At 43.8% G+C, this 19,105-nt stretch overlaps 1 protein-coding gene across 1 annotated transcript; it reads left to right on the forward strand.

Moving 5' to 3' along the window:
* The first annotated feature begins 5,318 nt into the window (after positions 1–5,318).
* LOC146967052 (protein FAM13C-like) lies at positions 5,319–18,254 on the forward strand. Its single transcript, XM_085762147.1, has 11 exons — positions 5,319–5,442; positions 6,921–7,170; positions 7,464–7,605; positions 9,317–9,398; positions 9,497–9,560; positions 9,678–9,777; positions 12,638–12,721; positions 12,828–12,920; positions 13,771–13,994; positions 16,350–16,451; positions 18,137–18,254. Exons 1-11 carry the CDS (start codon positions 5,319–5,321, stop codon positions 18,252–18,254), a joined length of 1,383 nt encoding a protein of 460 aa, XP_085618273.1.
* The last annotated feature ends 851 nt before the right edge of the window (positions 18,255–19,105 follow it).

The following is a 19,105-nucleotide window of genomic DNA, read 5'->3' on the forward strand; positions in this document are numbered from 1 at the left end:
TCTTTATTCAGTCACATCACACAATGGCAAACATTATCGACACAAACATTATCGACAAAATAGTGACTGAAAAGGCACAGGCAGAAGCATAATGCTTATATTAATGCCTGTCCTACATACCAAATGAAGCTACCCAGCATTCTTACAATATAAAACCATACTACCATATCGAAACCCACTCGGAGCCACAAGCCCCCAAAAATGCCAGTTTTGTCTATTTCAGTATGTCGTCATTCCTCGATTTCCGTGACGCACAGCATCCGTCAACCTGAATATGAGACTCGGTTCAAGGTCCGATATAGAAATATATTCAAAATAACAGCTCATCAAATCATTTCTCTCACCTGCATGTGAGAACTGCCTCTGAACTTCACTACACGGGTTCTAAGACGTCACTTTCATTTTCACGAGCTCTCATCTGTGTTTAGTTTAGCCTACTTTATGATGGAAAAAAACCTAGGTTAGCCTACGTGATGCAAATTTTGATCGACAAAATATTGAAACAAGTTTTATTTTTAAATATCACATGAGCACCTCAGTCTCCAAAGAAACGACTATTAGCCTACAATGAACAAGTGAATGGCCATTATTTAGCCCCCCCCCTGCCCTCTGTAAACCACGAGAGCCACATGTTGCCGACCTCTGGTCCAGACTCTCTGCCTGAACCACCACCAGCTGATGTGGACTCTACATGAAGCCTGTAACATCTCTGTGGATGCTGTGTTCACATGGTGATGAAGGTCAGACCCTCATTTACACAGAGGACATTACAGTTACAGTTACAGTTACTGTTACAGTTACTCTACAGGGAACTTCCTGTCCAGTGTCCTTGATCTCTGGTTGACACTTGAACTTTGACTTCAGGCTGCTGGTCTGAGGTCTGGCTCCTCCAGCAGCCGAGGACTTGAACGTCACACGATGCCTTCGCTTCACTTCACTTCACTTCACTTCTCATCTCATGTTTGAGGACCTGAACCCAGAGTCAGAGTGATGCGTTCAGGTGCAGCAGCTGCTGTCGCCCCCTGGTGGAAGATGCAGGAAGTGACATGAGCAGTTTCTACCAAGGGGGTGGATGGGACTACAGGCAGGCGTAGCTCACAGTCGGCCATATGAGGACGGGCAACTGTCTCTGACTCTGGCTGCAGTTACAGTGCAGTAGATGGTGATCCAGTCATCTGCACTAAAAAAACGATTCATAACTCTGTGAAAAATAAATCAGTATGTAGCTATTACTTTAACTATTTGCATAATGTCACTATAATGTTACTTTTACAAAAAAAAATACATTATTAAAATTATCCGTGATTCTAAATATGCTGCATCATAACTGCATAAACGTTCATAAAAATCAAACCGTTTTGAAATCGGACAAAAACTGAGCAAGTTATGGTCATTATAGCAGAACATGCACCATAGGCTTAATGCTCTGAGGGAGTGGCGCCGCCAGCCGGAATCCTGTACGCACTGTGCGTACAATTTTTTTCATAGGTGGAAAAAAAAAGAAGCAATTTTGTTTATTTTGAGCGGGTGTGATAAAGACGCTTGTTGTTTGTAACAGGCTAAACGTGCTGAGTTCATTGATTGTTAAACCAATCAGTGGAAGCCTAACGTAAAAGCCAGTGATTGTCGTTTACATCATGTCATCTGTCTCTTTTTGATTTCTGGCGCCTATTACACTACCGCTATGTGATGATTACGCCCGGTCCAGTATAGAAATGTCAAAAAGACAGTTGAGCCTTTTCCAGGCATTTAAAAAAAAAAAAGAGAGAGATCCAAACCCACGATCACAAACACGCAGCAGAGCAGCGATAATGAAGGTCTCTCCTCTCTAGCTCCAAACTCACTCGTCTGCACCGCGATTATGGACTCATAAGTGCCGATTCCAGGTTGAGCCCCCACTGGGGGAGCCTCGGCCCATCAGCTGTGTGTCTGTGGGTATGTGTAACCCGTATGTGTGTAGCCTGTGTGTGTTAATCTCTCACGCGCTCTGTTAAGATGAATCAACACAAACCGCTGCAGAGCGCGAGCCTGGCACAGAGGTGCGCGCTCTGGCGCATCTGGCACAGTCGGTTAACGGCACCGAAAGGAAACTGGCTCCGCTCCGCGGCTATTTCGCGTCCGACGTCTATGTTAAGCACATGTTGTTATTGATATTGTAGCGTCCGAGCCGACGTAACTACAACAACATAACACAAACTTATCTGACAGCTCTCTCACTTTTTCCTCTGCTCCTCCTCACTCACCTACACACACTGTCTTCCTCACACTCACCCCGGCCCCTCAGCTTCTCATCCAACCATACCCTACCTGCCCGTACACATTCACAGTCAGTCAGGAATCACACAACTTAAACATCACAACAACATTACTGCGGGGTCGCAACAATATTTTCAGTTGTGCAGTATATTATGACAAGTCCCATTGCTACGTGGCATGATGGGCACAGCGACCCCCCCCCCCCCCCCCCCCCCGAAAAAAAAATTGTTGCAGCCTATTTGCCGTTTCTGTGCGTACATTGAAATTGAATCCTGGCGGCGCCACTGCTCTGAGGGAGAGAGTTGACCTTACCAAGATGGCCGCCGTACTGGCTACGCTTTGTCATTGGGAAACAGCTGCGGGTGAGTCATCTAGTTCTTATATATATCTATGGTTTCTACCCTGTGACTCTGTGACTTTACTTTCTATCATCATTCTCTATTATCTATTGCTGTTGTGGATCTTTGAATCGCAGCATGACAACAGATGTTTTTATTTCCTAAACTTCCTACGTGATTGTTTTGTTTTTGCACGACTTTGGTTGAATTTCTTCTCGTTTGTTTCTCCTGATGAGTCTGAATCAGCTTCATGTGAAGTAAAAGAAGATTTCAGTTTCACACTGACAAAGAAACAGAGGATTTGGACCAGAAAGAGGAAAAACTCAAGTTCTTATTGATTCTTGGTGATTTTTAATATTTTTAAATTATAATATTTTGTGTTTCTGAACTAATGAATGAGTGTTACTGACATATTTGTATATTGGGAGTACAGTGATATGTGATATTTCAGCAGTTTGTAGTTTATTATTATCGTCATTATTATTATTATTATTTTTACTATCGTTATTATCATTATTATCATTGTTATGACTATTGTTATAATGATTATAATGATGTCATGACCGTGCCAGTGCCTGCTGTCTGTCTGTGGAAGCTGAAGAACCTCTGAAGCTTTATGGACGTGACTGTTCTAAACTAAACTAAACCAGTTTTACCAAAGTTGATTTGATTTGAAATAAAAACTGTTTAAAAAATTGTTCCTTATTTCTTCTAGTTTGAAGTTTTAGTTGTTAATATATTAATTCATGCTTAATAATGTACTAACTAATGTTAATTAAGGGACCCTTATTGTAAAGTGTTACCTCTATATGTATAGATATTACTAGTACTGTGAAGTAGAAATAGAGATGAAGAGAAGGACTGAATTGTTGTTTTGAATAAATGTTTCTGTGCATATTGATGTTCACAGGAAGGTATACTATACAGGCTAAATATGTAAAGCACATTTTAATATTATTATCAAAACTTTCTTTAGCGTAGATCTTAGGGAGGGGGGGGGGGGGGTAGCAGGAGTTCTGGTGACAAAACTCGTGACTGAATGAAACAGAATGAAACAGAATGAACTCTGGAATCAAACAGCTGTTTCTCTCTCTGCAGCTTCAACGTCACTCTGACGTTTTATTACTGCGACCGGAAGCAGAAGCTGCGTTGCTGTAGCAACAAGCCGCCGCCAGGTGTCAGCGTTAGCCCGCGTGCTCAGGTGAAGCTGCTGGACTGAAGCTGCTTTTCTCTTTTTGTTTCTCACCGTTTCACTTTAATGTTTTGGTTTTTCACTCTGAGCGGAGCAGCAGTGATCAACACCGTTTTTATTAAACTGCTGCTGCTTAGAAGTCTCTGCACGTTTATACACACACACACACACACACACACACACACACACACACACACACACACACACACACACACACACACACAGACACACACACACACACTCACACACACACAAACACACACACACACACACACACAGACACACACACACACACACACACACACACACACACACACACACACACACGTTGACAGAGCAGGGAGGAGGAGGGGGGGTGTTGGAGTTCACCATGACGTCACCACCCGTCACTCACAGAGGCCCCGCCCCCTGCATGACGTCAGAGGCCCCGCCCCCTGCATGACGTCACTCACAGAGGCCCCGCCCCTGCATGACGTCACCTGTCACTCACAGAGGCCCCGCCCCCTGGTGGTGAGGAGAGGAACTGCAGCTCCACATCTGGAGTCACTCATCCAGATGTTCAGGGGTTAAACCAGACGTAGCTACACCCCCCCTCTACCCCCCCGCCCCCCCCCCCCCCCCCCCCCCCCTCCTCTTTGCTTTTTCATGAATGAGTTGAACCACACACACACACACACACGGTGATGTCATCCTCTAGCCCCTCCCCCGCTGCTGCGGGAAAAACCTCTCAAACCGAAACAGAAGCTCCTCATGGAGGAGGAGGAGGAGGGGGGGGGGGGGATGAGTAATCCATGGAGGGGGGGGTTAGGGGGGATGTCGTGAGAAGAGAGAGGGAGAGAGAGAGCGTGTGACGGAGGAGAGGAGAGGAGAGCAGCAGCATCATCATCATCATCGTCGTGGTCGTGCAGAGCGATGAAGATTCAAACCTCTCTGTTTCTGCTGCTGCACTCAGCCTCACCGGGCTCTGGCTAACTCCTGGACCAGACCACCGGGCTCTGGCTAACCCCTGGACCAGACCACTGGGCTCTGACTAACCCCTGGACCAGACCACTGGGCTCTGACTAACCCCTGGACCAGACCACTGGGCTCTGGCTAACCCCTGGACCAGACCACCGGGCTCTGGCTAACCCCTGGACCAGACCAGGTCCTCCTCCAGTGAAGGACAGCAGCTTCAGCTTTACATTGACACACACACTGGGACGGGCTAATCACTGGAGTGCAGAGAGAGAAACACCACAGCAGGAATAAAGGACACGTTTCTGAGACTGACTAATCTCTGGAAGGGCTGGACCAGAAGGAGCATCATGGTTTATTACACAGGCTGGTGCTGGGGTAATTCCTGGATTGTAGCTGACTGACTCGTCCTATAAGCAGTGGGGACGGTCTACTTCCTGAGCTGCCACACCTCCACACGTGGAGCTCCACGGCTGGGGCCAGGCTAACACCTGGAGTGTCTCAGCTGCTCTGGGACCGGTCTAACACCTGGAGTGTCTCAGCTGCTCTGGGACCGGTCTAACACCTGGAGCAGTGTGATGTTCTGCTTCTGCCTGCAGAGTTCCCTGCTGAAGCTGCAGCTGGAGGGGGAGGGGGGGCCGTCGCTGCCCCCGTCCCCCGAGGACACGCTGCCGGCCCTGAAGGACGGGAACACTCCTCTAGGTAGCTGTCTACCTGTCTGTCTCTCTACCTGTCTGTCTGTCTGTCTGTCTGTCTGTCTGTCTGTTGTGTAGCTACCAAATAAATGCAGTAGTGACCGGTGTAGCTACCAAATAAATGCAGTAGTGACCGGTGTAGCTACCAAATAAATGAAGTAGTGACCGGTGTAGCTACCAAATAAATGAAGTAGTGACCGGTGTAGCTACCAAATAAATGCAGTAGTGACCGGTGTAGCTACCAAATAAATGAAGTAGTGACCGGTGTAGCTACCAAATAAATGAAGTAGTGACCGGTGTAGCTACCAAATAAATGCAGTAGTGACCGGTGTAGCTACCAAATAAATGAAGTAGTGACCGGTGTAGCTACCAAATAAATGCAGTAGTGACCGGTGTAGCTACCAAATAAATGAAGTAGTGACCGGTGTAGCTACCAAATAAATGAAGTAGTGACCGGTGTAGCTACCAAATAAATGCAGTAGTGACCGGTGTAGCTACCAAATAAATGAAGTAGTGACCGGTGTAGCTACCAAATAAATGAAGTAGTGACCGGTGTAGCTACCAAATAAATGCAGTAGTGACCGGTGTAGCTACCAAATAAATGAAGTAGCGACCGGTGTAGCTACCAAATAAACTATGACTATGACAACGACTGAAAAGCATGGAAACGTAAACGTACAATTCCACCGGAAATGTTCTGGTTCTTCTGGTTCTGACCATAGACCGAATCTCCTTGTTGTTTACATTCTACTTCCCGGTAGAAAACCAGCACGTAATGTGAATGAGAAAATAATAATGAACGAGAGTTTAGCTATATATCATATTTTTCAGGCCCTATCACCGTTTAGACAAATCTGAAATGATTGAAGAAACATTACTATTTCTGTGTGTGTGTTTTGTGTTGCTATGTGTTGTATTTATTCAGTTTGGGGGAATCACAGTGTCTAGAAAGCATCAGTGGCTCAGCTGACAGGGACAGCTAACGGTAGCTAAGCTAACGGTAGCTAAGCTAACAGCAGTAGCTAAGCTAACAGTAGGACGTCAGCTGTTAAAACCCTCCCGTTGTGGGACACGACATGAAACTACTCCAGTTAGCTCAGTCATGTTGGAACTCAGATATCCGCTGGAGAAAATATTTTTTCATGGAGCGTTTATTGAGTCACTGAGTTATTAAAGTTAAACAGGTAGCTAACCGTTAGCCCGGCTAATCTATGATAACCATGACTAATTACAAAAATGTGCACACAGAAATAGTAATGTTTGTCCAATCATTGGTTTTATAAACTTTACAAACATCAGATTAGTCTAAACGGTGATATCAAAACTCTCGTCCGTCACTATTGTTTTCTACCAGGAAGTAGTTGTAAACAACAAGGAGATTCGTCCTATTGATGACGTTAGAAACTTGTGTATTCTGGTTACTATGGTTACTATGGTTACTATGGTTCTTCTGTCTCTGACGCTGTGTTTCCTGTGTTTCTACAGAACTGACCGGGTCCAGACCGCCCCCCTCCTCCCCCCGGTCCCCCCCCAGCCCTCACCTGTCTCACCTGTCTCACCTGTCCCCCCACGGCCCCGGGGGGCAGGGGGGAGGGGAGGGGGGCGGGGCTCTACTCCAGCTGCTGGGGGGCGGGGCCTCCCCCCTCCCCTCCCCTCGCTGCTCCGTCCTCAGTCCCAGGTTCAACTCCGACCCCGAGACGGCGCCGTCGCCGCCCTGCAGCCAGCTCTACATGCTGTAAGACAGCTGCCTGTCAATTTCAATTCAATTCAATTAGCTTTATTGGCATGAACAGAAATTTGTTGTTGCCAAAGCATTGTACAAACTATTTACAAAGACATTTCAATATAACAAATATATATACAGTATTACATATAAACAATATTCCATTTAAACTACATTGCAATAGAATTTAATACAATCAGGTATAAATAATGGTGCAAGTTAAGATGTTAAAACTGGTCTGTCTGTCTGTCTCTACCTGTCTGTCTCTACCTATCTCACCTGTCTGTCTCACCTGTCTGTCTCAGGCCTCGTGGCCGTGGCGACCGGCCTGAGGGACCAGCGGACACGTGTCCTCTCTCCGTATCCGTCCTGACCAGACAGATCCAGGTCCTGAAGAAGAGACTTCGTAGGTTTGAGGAGCAGTTTGAGCAGGAGAAGAGCTACAAGGTAAGAAGAGAGGACAGACCAGCTTAATGGAGGACTGGATGGTAGACTGGTTCATAGAGGACAGACCAGCTTAATGGAGGACTGGATGGCAGACTGGTTCATAGAGGACAGACCAGCTTAATGGAGGACTGGATGGCAGACTGGTTCATAGAGGACAGACCAGCTTAATGGAGGACTGGATGGCAGACTGGTTCATAGAGGACAGACCAGCTTAATGGAGGACTGGATGGCAGACTGGTTCATAGAGGACAGACCAGCTTAATGGAGGACTGGATGGCAGACTGGTTCATAGGAAGAGAGGACAGACCAGCTTAATGGAGGACTGGATGGCAGACTGGTTCATAGAGGACAGACCAGCTTAATGGAGGACTGGATGGCAGACTGGTTCATAGAGGACAGACCAGCTTAATGGGAGGACTGGATGGCAGACTGGTTCATAGAGGACAGACCAGCTTAATGGAGGACTGGATGGCAGACTGGTTCATAGAGGACAGACCAGCTTAATGGAGGACTGGATGGCAGACTGGTTCATAGAGGACAGACCAGCTTAATGGAGGACTGGATGGCAGACTGGTTCATAGAGGACAGACCAGCTTAATGGAGGACTGGATGGCAGACTGGTTCATAGAGGACAGACCAGCTTAATGGAGGACTGGATGGCAGACTGGTTCATAGAGGACAGACCAGCTTAATGGAGGACTGGATGGCAGACTGGTTCATAGAGGACAGACCAGCTTAATGGAGGACTGGATGGCAGACTGGTTCATAGAGGACAGACCAGCTTAATGGAGGACTGGATGGCAGACTGGTTCATAGAGGACAGACCAGCTTAATGGAGGACTGGATGGTAGACTGGTTCATAGGAAGAGAGGACAGACCAGCTTAATGGGAGGACTGGATGGCAGACTGGTTCATAGAGGACAGACCAGCTTAATGGAGGACTGGATGGTAGACTGGTTCATAGGAAGAGAGGACAGACCAGCTTAATGGAGGACTGGATGGCAGACTGGTTCATAGAGTACAGACCAGCTTAATGGAGGACTGGATGGCAGACTGGTTCATAGAGGACAGACCAGCTTAATGGAGGACTGGATGGCAGACTGGTTCATAGAGGACAGACCAGCTTAATGGAGGACTGGATGGTAGACTGGTTCATAGAGGACAGACCAGCTTAATGGGAGGACTGGATGGCAGACTGGTTCATAGAGGACAGACCAGCTTAATGGAGGACTGGATGGCAGACTGGTTCATAGAGGACAGACCAGCTTAATGGGAGGACTGGATGGCAGACTGGTTCATAGAGGACAGACCAGCTTAATGGGAGGACTGGATGGCAGACTGGTTCATAGGAAGAGAGGACAGACCAGCTTAATGGAGGACTGGATGGCAGACTGGTTCATAGGAAGAGAGGACAGACCAGCTTAATGGAGGACTGGATGGCAGACTGGTTCATAGAGGACAGACCAGCTTAATGGAGGACTGGATGGCAGACTGGTTCATAGAGGACAGACCAGCTTAATGGAGGACTGGATGGCAGACTGGTTCATAGAGGACAGACCAGCTTAATGGAGGACTGGATGGCAGACTGGTTTAACAGCTGTGACGCTTCCAGTTATGAACTGTGTTGTTAATAAAACACGACACACTGTCTGTTTATAACTGAACTAACTGACTGGATTACTCTGTGTGTGTGTGTGTGTGTGTGTGTCAGCCTTCACACAATGATAAGTACTCCGACCCAGAGATGGTGCGGGTGATGAGTGACCTGGCCAAGGCTCGAAAACAGCTCAAAGGTAAAAACACTTCACTCTGGTTCAGACCTGAACTGTTACTCATTAACACCTGACACCTGTGTGTGTGTGTGTGTGTGTGTGCGTGTGTGTGTGTGCAGAGCTGAGACTCAGACAGTCGGTGTTCGAGTCTCAGGACCGAGCAGAAAACACAGACGTCTGCAGGTAACACTGGCTCCTCCCACAAAACCAGAAGGTGTGATGTCATCGTTGGTGAAGTCGTCTCACGTGTGTGTGTGTGTGTGTGTGTGTGTGTGTGTGTGTGTGTGTGCGTGCGTGCAGGGGGGCGGAGCTTCAGCCGACTCTGGAGGAAACAGTGGAGTCTCTGTTCAGACGACTGAGGGAGAAGAGACGAGACCTCGGTCTCCCTGACAACGTCAAGGTGTGTCTCCAGAGTTGGACAGTAAAAAAAGAAAACAGTTAAAAAAAAGTAATTAGTTACAGTTACCAGTTACCCTCCCCAACTACGCTATAAAAGTAACTAATTCCCTGGAAGAGTAACTACTCAGATTACTTGTTCTCTCCCGATAAACGGCTTTATTCCGATCAGTTGATTAAATGAAACAAAATGTGTATGTAACCTACGACCAGAACTGCAACAATGGAACAATAATCGATTATAAAATTAATCCTCAACTATTTTAATAATCTAAGAAATCTTAACCGTGAATATTTCTGGTTTCTTTGTTCCTTTATGACAATAAACTGAGTCTCTCTTTGGTTTGTGGACAAAACAAGACATTTGAGGACGATGTCGTCTGGTGGTTTGAGAAACACTGGTTGATGTTTTATTGACCAAACAACTAATCGATTAATCGTTTAAATAATCAACAGATTAATGGATAATGAAAATAATCGTTAGTTGCAGCCTTAAATTTTTATAAAATGCTCAAATATGTCAAATGACTTGGACCCCCCCAAACCTCCTGTTTATCAGGAACTAACCAACTCACTCCGTTAGTTCCAGATAAACAGCTTCTTTCCTACCAGTTGATGAACTGATAATAATGTGTTTATAATGTAACTACACTTCAACAGGTGTGTTATTATCTTGAGTCTTATTGTCAGTAACAGTAACAGAGTTATAACGGGTAAACAGGAACTGTTAGTTACTCTGATAGTAACGCTGTTGATTTATTATGTATTTATTTACGCTGTGTTACACTTGGCTCAGAGGCCACAACAGAACATAGAGAACGCAAACGCTTTATTGTCGAGGTTAAAAATGAAAAGTAGGATGGAGAGTGAAAGTGAGTGTGAGTGGTGTGTGACGGTGCTTGTGCGCTAACACAACAACAGGCCCAGGGCTAACATAGACACTGAAATGCTGCAAAGCCAGAACCAAAGCCAGTGTTTCCTTTACAATGACTGAGTAATTATAACTGACGCTTGTTGAACTTCCTGGAATAAAACAGGCTTTTCCACTCCCAAGTCATCAGGTTGCAGTAACACAGCTCCTGTCCCCACAGAACTGGCATCTACCTCAACTTTACAGTAGAAACATTTATACAAAAACAACTGTAGTACCCAACGAGCCCCAAAAAAAGTTGCTTGGTAGTCGTAGGAGGGGCATAGTCATCAGTAGCTGTAGTAGCACCTTCTACCTTGACCCACAACATGACTGAGAGAAGAAACCGTGGCCTTCTTCGTGGAAAAGTCACACTTGGCAAGGTGCAAGCGATCAAACAACTTCTCAATGCGACCAAGCCTGTTGGCCAGGCGCTGGAATGCCGTCGGAGCGTTACACAAACTGAAAGGCAAAACTGTATAAGAATCAAACCATGTCTCACGCCATCTTAGACAATGGAACTTGCCAATAGGACGAATCTCCTTGTTGTTTCCAACTACTTCCTGGTAGAAAACCAGCATGAGAACAATAGTGACGGACGAGAGTTTCACTATATTTATCTAATTTTTCATGTCACTATATCACCGTTTAGACTAATCTGATGTTTGTAAAGTTTATAAAACCAATGATTGGACAAACATTACTATTTATGTGTGCAGGTTTTTGTAATTAGTCATGGTTATCATAGATTAGCCGGGCTAACGGTTAGCCACCTGTTTAACTTTAATAACTCAGTGACTCAATAAACGCTCCATGAAAAAATATTTTCTCCAGCGGATATCTGAGTTCCAACATGACTGAGCTAACTGGAGTAGTTTCATGTCGTGTCCCACAACGGGAGGGTTTTAACAGCTGACGTCCTGCTGTTAGCTTAGCTGCTGCTGTTAGCTTAGCTACCGTTAGCTTAACTACCGTTAGCTGTCCCTGTCAGCTGAGCCACTGATGCTTTCTAGACACTGTGATTCCCCCAAACTGAATAAATACAACACATAGCAACACAAAACACACACACAGAAATAGTAATGTTTCTTCAATCATTTCAGATTTGTCTAAACGGTGATAGGGCGTGAAAAATATGATATAAACTCTCGTTCGTTACTATTGATCTCATTCAACTTACAGCTGGTTTTCTACCAGGAAGTAGAATGTAAACAACAAGGAGATTCGGTCGATATCCCTTCAGCAAAGTAATGTTCTTCAGTCTCAGAACAAATCCAGGATCCTTGATGTAAAAAGGTTTGAGAACCACTGGTTTAGACAACTTTTCAATGCAGCCAAGTAGCGATGTCACGATTACTTGATTTCACAATTAATCATGGTATTAAACGCCACAATTATTTAATCGTAAAGGTTCCTAAATACCGTCACTTCCCAAAAAAGATTATGTCAAAACCTTATCGGCAGATGTGCTCCAAAATAAAGGTAAATGCACAGATACTGGTCCATTTATTTAACGTAACATTGAATTGGTAGGAATTTTGATGTTAGTGTGTCATTTGTATTTAAAAAACACACAAAATAAAACAAAAAAAGATTAAAATAAACATAAACATTTGGTATAGATGACAATTTATGACCTGAATATTTCAAACGCTTCCCCTGGAGGGTTAATAATTAGTCATATATTAAACTTGAAATATTTTATGTAAACAATGAGTAATGTAATTATATTTTGACTATAGTTGATTTTACACATTCATATGTTGTGAAATGAATTAATGCAGAATAATCGTGATAATCGTAGTACCGTGATTATTTCTTTGACAATAATCGTACCAAGAAAATCTATGATCGTGACGTCCCTACAGCCAAGCCTGTTGGTCACTGCTGAGTGTGTTGTGTCTGAATCATATTCACCTCCCTCATTCTGTTGTGGTTATTATGGTCTGTGCAGGACATGACCCAGGCTCAGATGGTTCTGGAGAAGATCTCTCTGCAGAAGTGTCTGTTGTACTTCGAGAGCGTCCACGGCCGCCCGGTGAGTCGCCGAGCGGTTACGATGGGACGATGTCGTCAAGGTTACCTGCACCGGTGGTAATCCAGTTTTACAGTGTTGCCTTGGCGACTGTGTGTCCGTCTCCTAGGGAACCAGACAGGACAGGAACCTGGTGAAGCCTCTGTACGACAGATACAAGATGATCAAACACCTGCTGTGTGTCAGCCCCATCACCACCATCGTGAGGCGCACACGCTCATACACACTAACACACACTAGTACACACACTAATACACACTCATACACACACTAATACACACTAATACACACTAATACACACACTAATACACACTAATACACACACTAATACACACTAGTACACGCTAATACACACTAATACACACACTAATACACACTCATACACACACTAATACACACTCATACACACACTAATACACACTAATACACACACTAATACACACATTAATAACTGGTCCCATATTAACAGATATTTTACATATTCTGTTTATATAATTAGTATGTGATTATATTTGAACTATATTTGATTTCACACATCCAGAATGTTGCTAAATGATATTATATAATAATTGTAATAATGGTGATTATTACTCTGACAAGAAAGTCTGTAATGGTGACATCACTGACACACACACAGACCGTTGGCATGGTAACGCCAACACTCCTCCCTGACCGCCGGTGTGTTGTTCTGTTTGTTTGTTTGCTTGCTTGGTTTTGTCGTTATCGCTGTTGAGTTATTGCTGTCACAATTGTCATTTATTTGTTTTCTATTATTTATTTATTTATTTTATTTTTTTCATTTATGTTTTCAATCTTTGTTTTTGCTTTTTTCCTCTACCCCAATAGTATTATTATGACCAAAGTCACTATTATTATCCACCAAGTCTCTTTTTCACCATTATTATGATCACCATTTATAGAATATACCATAACTGACTTACACAAACACACACACACACCTAATTTCACATTTTATGTCATTGTAAGTCATCAATGCATGTTCACTGTATTGTCTGTTTTGTTTTTTCCACAATAAAAAAATAAAAAAAAAGGAGGAAGAGGAGGGGTCTGATGAAGACTCTGTGAGCTCGAGGGCGGAGGAGGAGCTTCCTGTCCGGCCGCCGCCCCCGCCGCCGCCACCGCCGCCGCCGCCGCGGCCCGAGGACGACAGCGACCGGGACAGCGACCCGGCGTTCGTGTCCCCGTTGGACGAGGTGAAGACGGTCCATCAGCCGCCGCCCGCCGTGACCACGGCCAACCTGCACGCAGCGTCCAGGTGACAGCAGCAGCCAATCACAGCAGAGAACACTTCAACATGATCCTGTCTCTGGTTTTTATTATTATTATAATAATAATAAAAACCAGAGACTGTTTATAGAAGTTTGACTTAGTTCTATTTAGAGCGCTGTAAAAGAGAGTAAGGACACCTCCATTGACTCCCGTGGTAAGGGTTTAAGGGTTTAAGGGTTTAAGGGTTTAAGGGTTTAAGGGTTTAGGGGTTTAAGGGTTTAAGGGTTTAAGGGTTTAAGGGTTTAGGGGTTTAAGGGTTTTGTGCCCCTAGTGGCAGGATATGGGTGTTGCAAAAGCGCCCAGAAAACCCATTCACTCCAATGTATGTGTGTTGCCCACTGGCTGGTAAATTGATGAAAACGGCCGTGTTTTTGTTTTTAGGTGTCTTGGTCATATCAGATTATACTTAGAATTTGTTTATTACAAAATGTAGATTGAAACATTCATGTAGACAACTGTTTTTTTGGGGTTTTTTTACTCGTCTAAGTGTTAATGTTTATGTGTAAAGGATCCTTAATGATGCTATTAACGTGGGTGATCTATAAATGTCCTTAAATTATTGAAAACACCACACTGCTCATTCACCAACAATGCAGAGATGTCAGTTCTTTTATTCCTCCACCAGGAGGCGCTGCCATTGGACCGATGCTGTCACTACTCTCTGTTACAGTGATCTAGTTCTATTAACGACTGACAACGTTTCTCCTGAAACTGAAATCAAACCATCCTCATTTAGAGCAGTGGTAAAGGGTTTGGTTTTTCCATAAATGTTTAAACATTTTGGGAGAAATTGCAACACTTTTTTGACAGAAATGTTTCTACAATATTTCCAAAACTTCACGCCATTGGCCATAGTTTGACTCTACATTGACTAAAACGGTAATGTTCTTCAGTCTCAGAACAAATTTAGAGTCCTTGATGTAAAAAAAGTTTGAGAACCACTGGTTTAGAGCTTTTAATGGCAGAAAATGACAACTAGTCAAAACAAAACATATTGAGTCTTTTCAGACCTTGAATAATAATAACAAATGCAAAGAAAACACATATTTATTCCTCAACAACACAACACAAATATTTTAAATTAGGAGGAGTTTATAAATCAGTGTTGGTTTAATCCCAGCAGTGGTTTTTATAATCGTCCTTTAAAACCAGATGTGGTTCAGGTGATCGATGACCTCATCAGCAGGTGATCGATGACCTCATCAGCAGGTGATCGATGACCTCATCAGAGTCTCAGTGAGGAGAAGGAGTTGAGTTATTTAAAAACAAACGCTGATGAAGGAGTGTCGTACGTTTAGAGAAGCTTTTTAAAAAACATTTGTGAACGTGGCTGTATGTACATGTACACATGCACATACACATCCTGTATTGGTCATGTATTGATCTGTATTGATCGTGTGTATTGATCTGTATTGGTCGTGTATAGACCGAATCTCCTTGTTGTTTACATTCTACTTCCGGGTAGAAAACCAGCTGTAATGTGAATGAGATCAATAGTAACGAACGAGAGTTTAGCTATATATCATATTTTTCACGCCCTATCACCGTTTAGACAAATCTGAAATGATTGAAGAAACATTACTATTTCTGTGTGTGTGTTTTGTGTTGCTATGTGTTGTATTTATTCAGTTTGGGGGAATCACAGTGTCTAGAAAGCATCAGTGGCTCAGCTGACAGGGACAGCTAACGGTAGCTAAGCTAACGGTAGCTAAGCTAACGGTAGCTAAGCTAACGGTAGCTAAGCTAACGGTAGCTAAGCTAACAGCAGGACGTCAGCTGTTAAAACCCTCCCGTTGTGGGACACCACATGAAACTACTCCAGTTAGCTCAGTCATGTTGGAACTCAGATATCCGCTGGAGAAAATATTTTTTCATGGAGCGTTTATTGAGTCACTGAGTTATTAAAGTTAAACAGGTAGCTAACCGTTAGCCCGGCTAATCTATGATAACCATGACTAATTACAAAAATGTGCACACAGAAATAGTAATGTTTGTCCAATCATTGGTTTTATAAACTTTACAAACATCAGATTAGTCTAAACGGCGATATAGTGACATGAAAAAGTAGATAAATATAGTGAAACTCTCGTCCGTCACTATTGTTCTCATGCTGGTTTTCTACCAGGAAGTAGTTGTACACAACAAGGAGATTCGTCCTATTGGTCTGTGTGTTTGGTGTGTATTGGTCCTGTATTGATCGTGTATTGATTGTGTATTAGTCGTGTATTGGTCGTGTATTGATGGTGTATTGATGGTGTATTGATGGTGTATTGATGGTGTATTGATGGTGTATTGATCGTGTATTGGTCGTGTATTGATCGTGTATTGATGGTGTGTTCAGGTCTCAGCTGCTCCAGAGTCTGAGGGAAACCAGAGCAGAGAAGAAGAGACGGAGGAAAGTTCTGAGAGAGTTTGAGGAGCAGTTCCATCGCCAGACTGGAAGGTGAGAGGTCAGAGGTCACACACCTCCTCCTCTTCTCCTCCTTCTTCCTCTTCTCCTTCTCCATGTTCTTCATGTTCTCCTCCTCCTTCTTCCCATTTTCTTCCGCCTTTTTACGGTCTTCTTCTAGTCCTTCATACTTTGTGCCATTTCAACGATTCATATATCAAAACATGCAGCTTTTTCTGGACTTTATCGGATGTATTAAAATTTTTCATACTTTTTATACTTTTTCAAATATTTAACTTTTTCAGATTTTTTTTCCCCCCATAGAGAATGCATTGGAACAGTCTTCAAACTCTTCAAATCTTCTTACTTCTTTCAGCCACTAAAGCTTCACCATACTTTCTGCTAGAGACTTCATTCAAATTCTGAGCTGTAGACAAACTTCTAATGTATTCATCCTGTGTGTACAACTTTTTCATAGCTTGTACCGTTTTTGAGATAAATCCTTTAAAAGCACATGAGGATTTCTGACAAATTTCACACTTTTCAATGAGTGTGTATGGGGTTGGGTCAGAGTGGGTGACGTCATCGTAGAGTGCAGCAGATCCAAAAAAGCAACTGGAACTTTTCTTCTGAAACTGCCAGCAAAGCTACAAATGACACTCTACACTCATGATGTTGGAAACAGTTTGTAGCCACGCTTGTCTTCTGTCTCACAATGCCATCAAAAATGCACAGAGACTCAGAGAATAATTTAAAATATTTTTTAAATGCAGCCTGGGTGCTCTCTCTCTGCCATTCAGCCCAATGCAATTTTTTTCACAGCAAAGTAGCAGGAGCTCAACTTTTTAATTTGATTTCATCAAAAAATAGTCACAAGTCACAAAAAAGGTCCTCTACTTACTTGTTGTGGCTCATTTATACTCTTCTTTTTTTTTTTAAGCATCATTGAAAAATCTCACATTCATCAAAGTCTCAACCTCTCTCCTCCACAACTCCAGTGTAGTGTAGTGGGTAAGGTGGCTGCTTGCCAACCCCAAGGTCACTGGTTCAGATCCAAGCTGAGCAAGCTTGTTATGTTATGTTGAATTCTGCTCCCCTCCCCCACCCTCAATTGGTTACAGGTGTTCGTTAAGAGACTCATTCATTCCTAGTGCCACAGTTTGCAGCACATCATCACATTACAATCAATGACAACTTTCTTATGTGTGTGCTCTCTGTGGTGAAGTGGCAGAGTAAAGGTTTATTGATCATGATTCCTGCCTCATGATGATCATGATTCCTGCCTCATTCATGTCGTACTTTCTGATAGAGACTTCATTCAAATTCTGATCTGTAGACAAACTTCTAATGGCTCATTTATACTCTTTTCTTTCTTTTTTTTAAGCATCAGTGAAAAATCTCACATTCATCAAAGTCTCAACCTCTCTTCAGAAGTCAGTGACCTCTTATACAGGGATTTCTTTTACTCTTCTTTCATTGAATGTGACTATGGTGAAGTGGTTAGATCACTGGGCTGATGTACTGAAGGTTGTGGGTTCAATTCCTTCCTTGCACATGTTTCTTGTATGCCATTCCGCATGTCTTTGTCAATTTATTCAGCATGGTTCAGCAATGGCTTTCAGCATTCACACCATTTCCATTTTTGGAAATGCTTTTTCTAGTTCTTCTTCCTCTTCTCCTCCTTCAACATGTTCTCCTCCTCCTCCTCCTCCTCTCTCCTCCTCCTCCTCCTCCTCTAGGACCTTCCAGAAGGAGGACCGGACCCCCCTGAAGGAGGAGTACCAGGAGTACAAGCAGCTCAAGGCCAAGCTGCGGCTGCTGGAGGTTCTGCTCAGCAAACAGGACCAGACCCAGTGACACCAGAGACCTGCTCCTCCATCCCATAAACCTGCTCCTCCATCCCATAAACCTGCTCCTCCATCCCATAATCCTTCTCCATGGAAACCATTTGTGCATCTACTAGTTTCAGTCCAGTCTGGATGGAACCGGAACATCTGAGTCTGAGTAGGACCCAAATCCAGTTTCCAACCGGCAATGTTTTGCAAGCGCACCGTTGCTACGGCGTTGCTATGGCGTTGCTACGGCGTTGCTACGGCGCCGACCGCAACGATTGTGACTGGTTGAAAGAATTCCAAGCGGCCGGAGCGTTTTGGAGCAGCCAGACCTTCTTCTTCTTCTCTGGAGGAGGGTCTGGCCTCATCTCTCGGTGGTCGTCCATCGTTTCCCAGGATGTGTTTTTGTTTCTGTCAGTCGATCGATTTCTACACAAGGATCAATAAATATTTTTGATATTAACACAGTTGTTGTGTCGGTGGGGATGGGGGGGGGGGAGTGTGATGTCATAGGTTGTGATATGAGTTCTGTGCTCCTGATTGGACGCCACACAGCCGCAATCAGCCAATAGGAGCCGACCTCAGACACCAGATCAACTCTGATTAGACGTTCAGTGATTTATTCATGAACACGTTATTTACACTTCAACAAGTTCAACATTTTTATTTATATTAGTAAGTAAGTAAAGATTTTATCAAAGTGTCCTGCACATCGAGGTGCCCAGCCCCCGCGGGCTGACAAGACACTCACCTCAATCACATAATAATTATATTTCTCAAAATGTGATTTAAAGGGACATTGTGTAGGAATTCCTCCATCTAGCGTTGTGGTTGTATATTTTTCCTGCTGCATTCAGGTGCAATCGGGCAGACAGC

This window comes from Trachurus japonicus, chromosome 19, assembly GCF_045865225.1.
Source record: "Trachurus japonicus isolate A0001 chromosome 19, Traja_1.0".
NCBI lineage: Eukaryota > Metazoa > Chordata > Actinopteri > Carangiformes > Carangidae > Trachurus > Trachurus japonicus.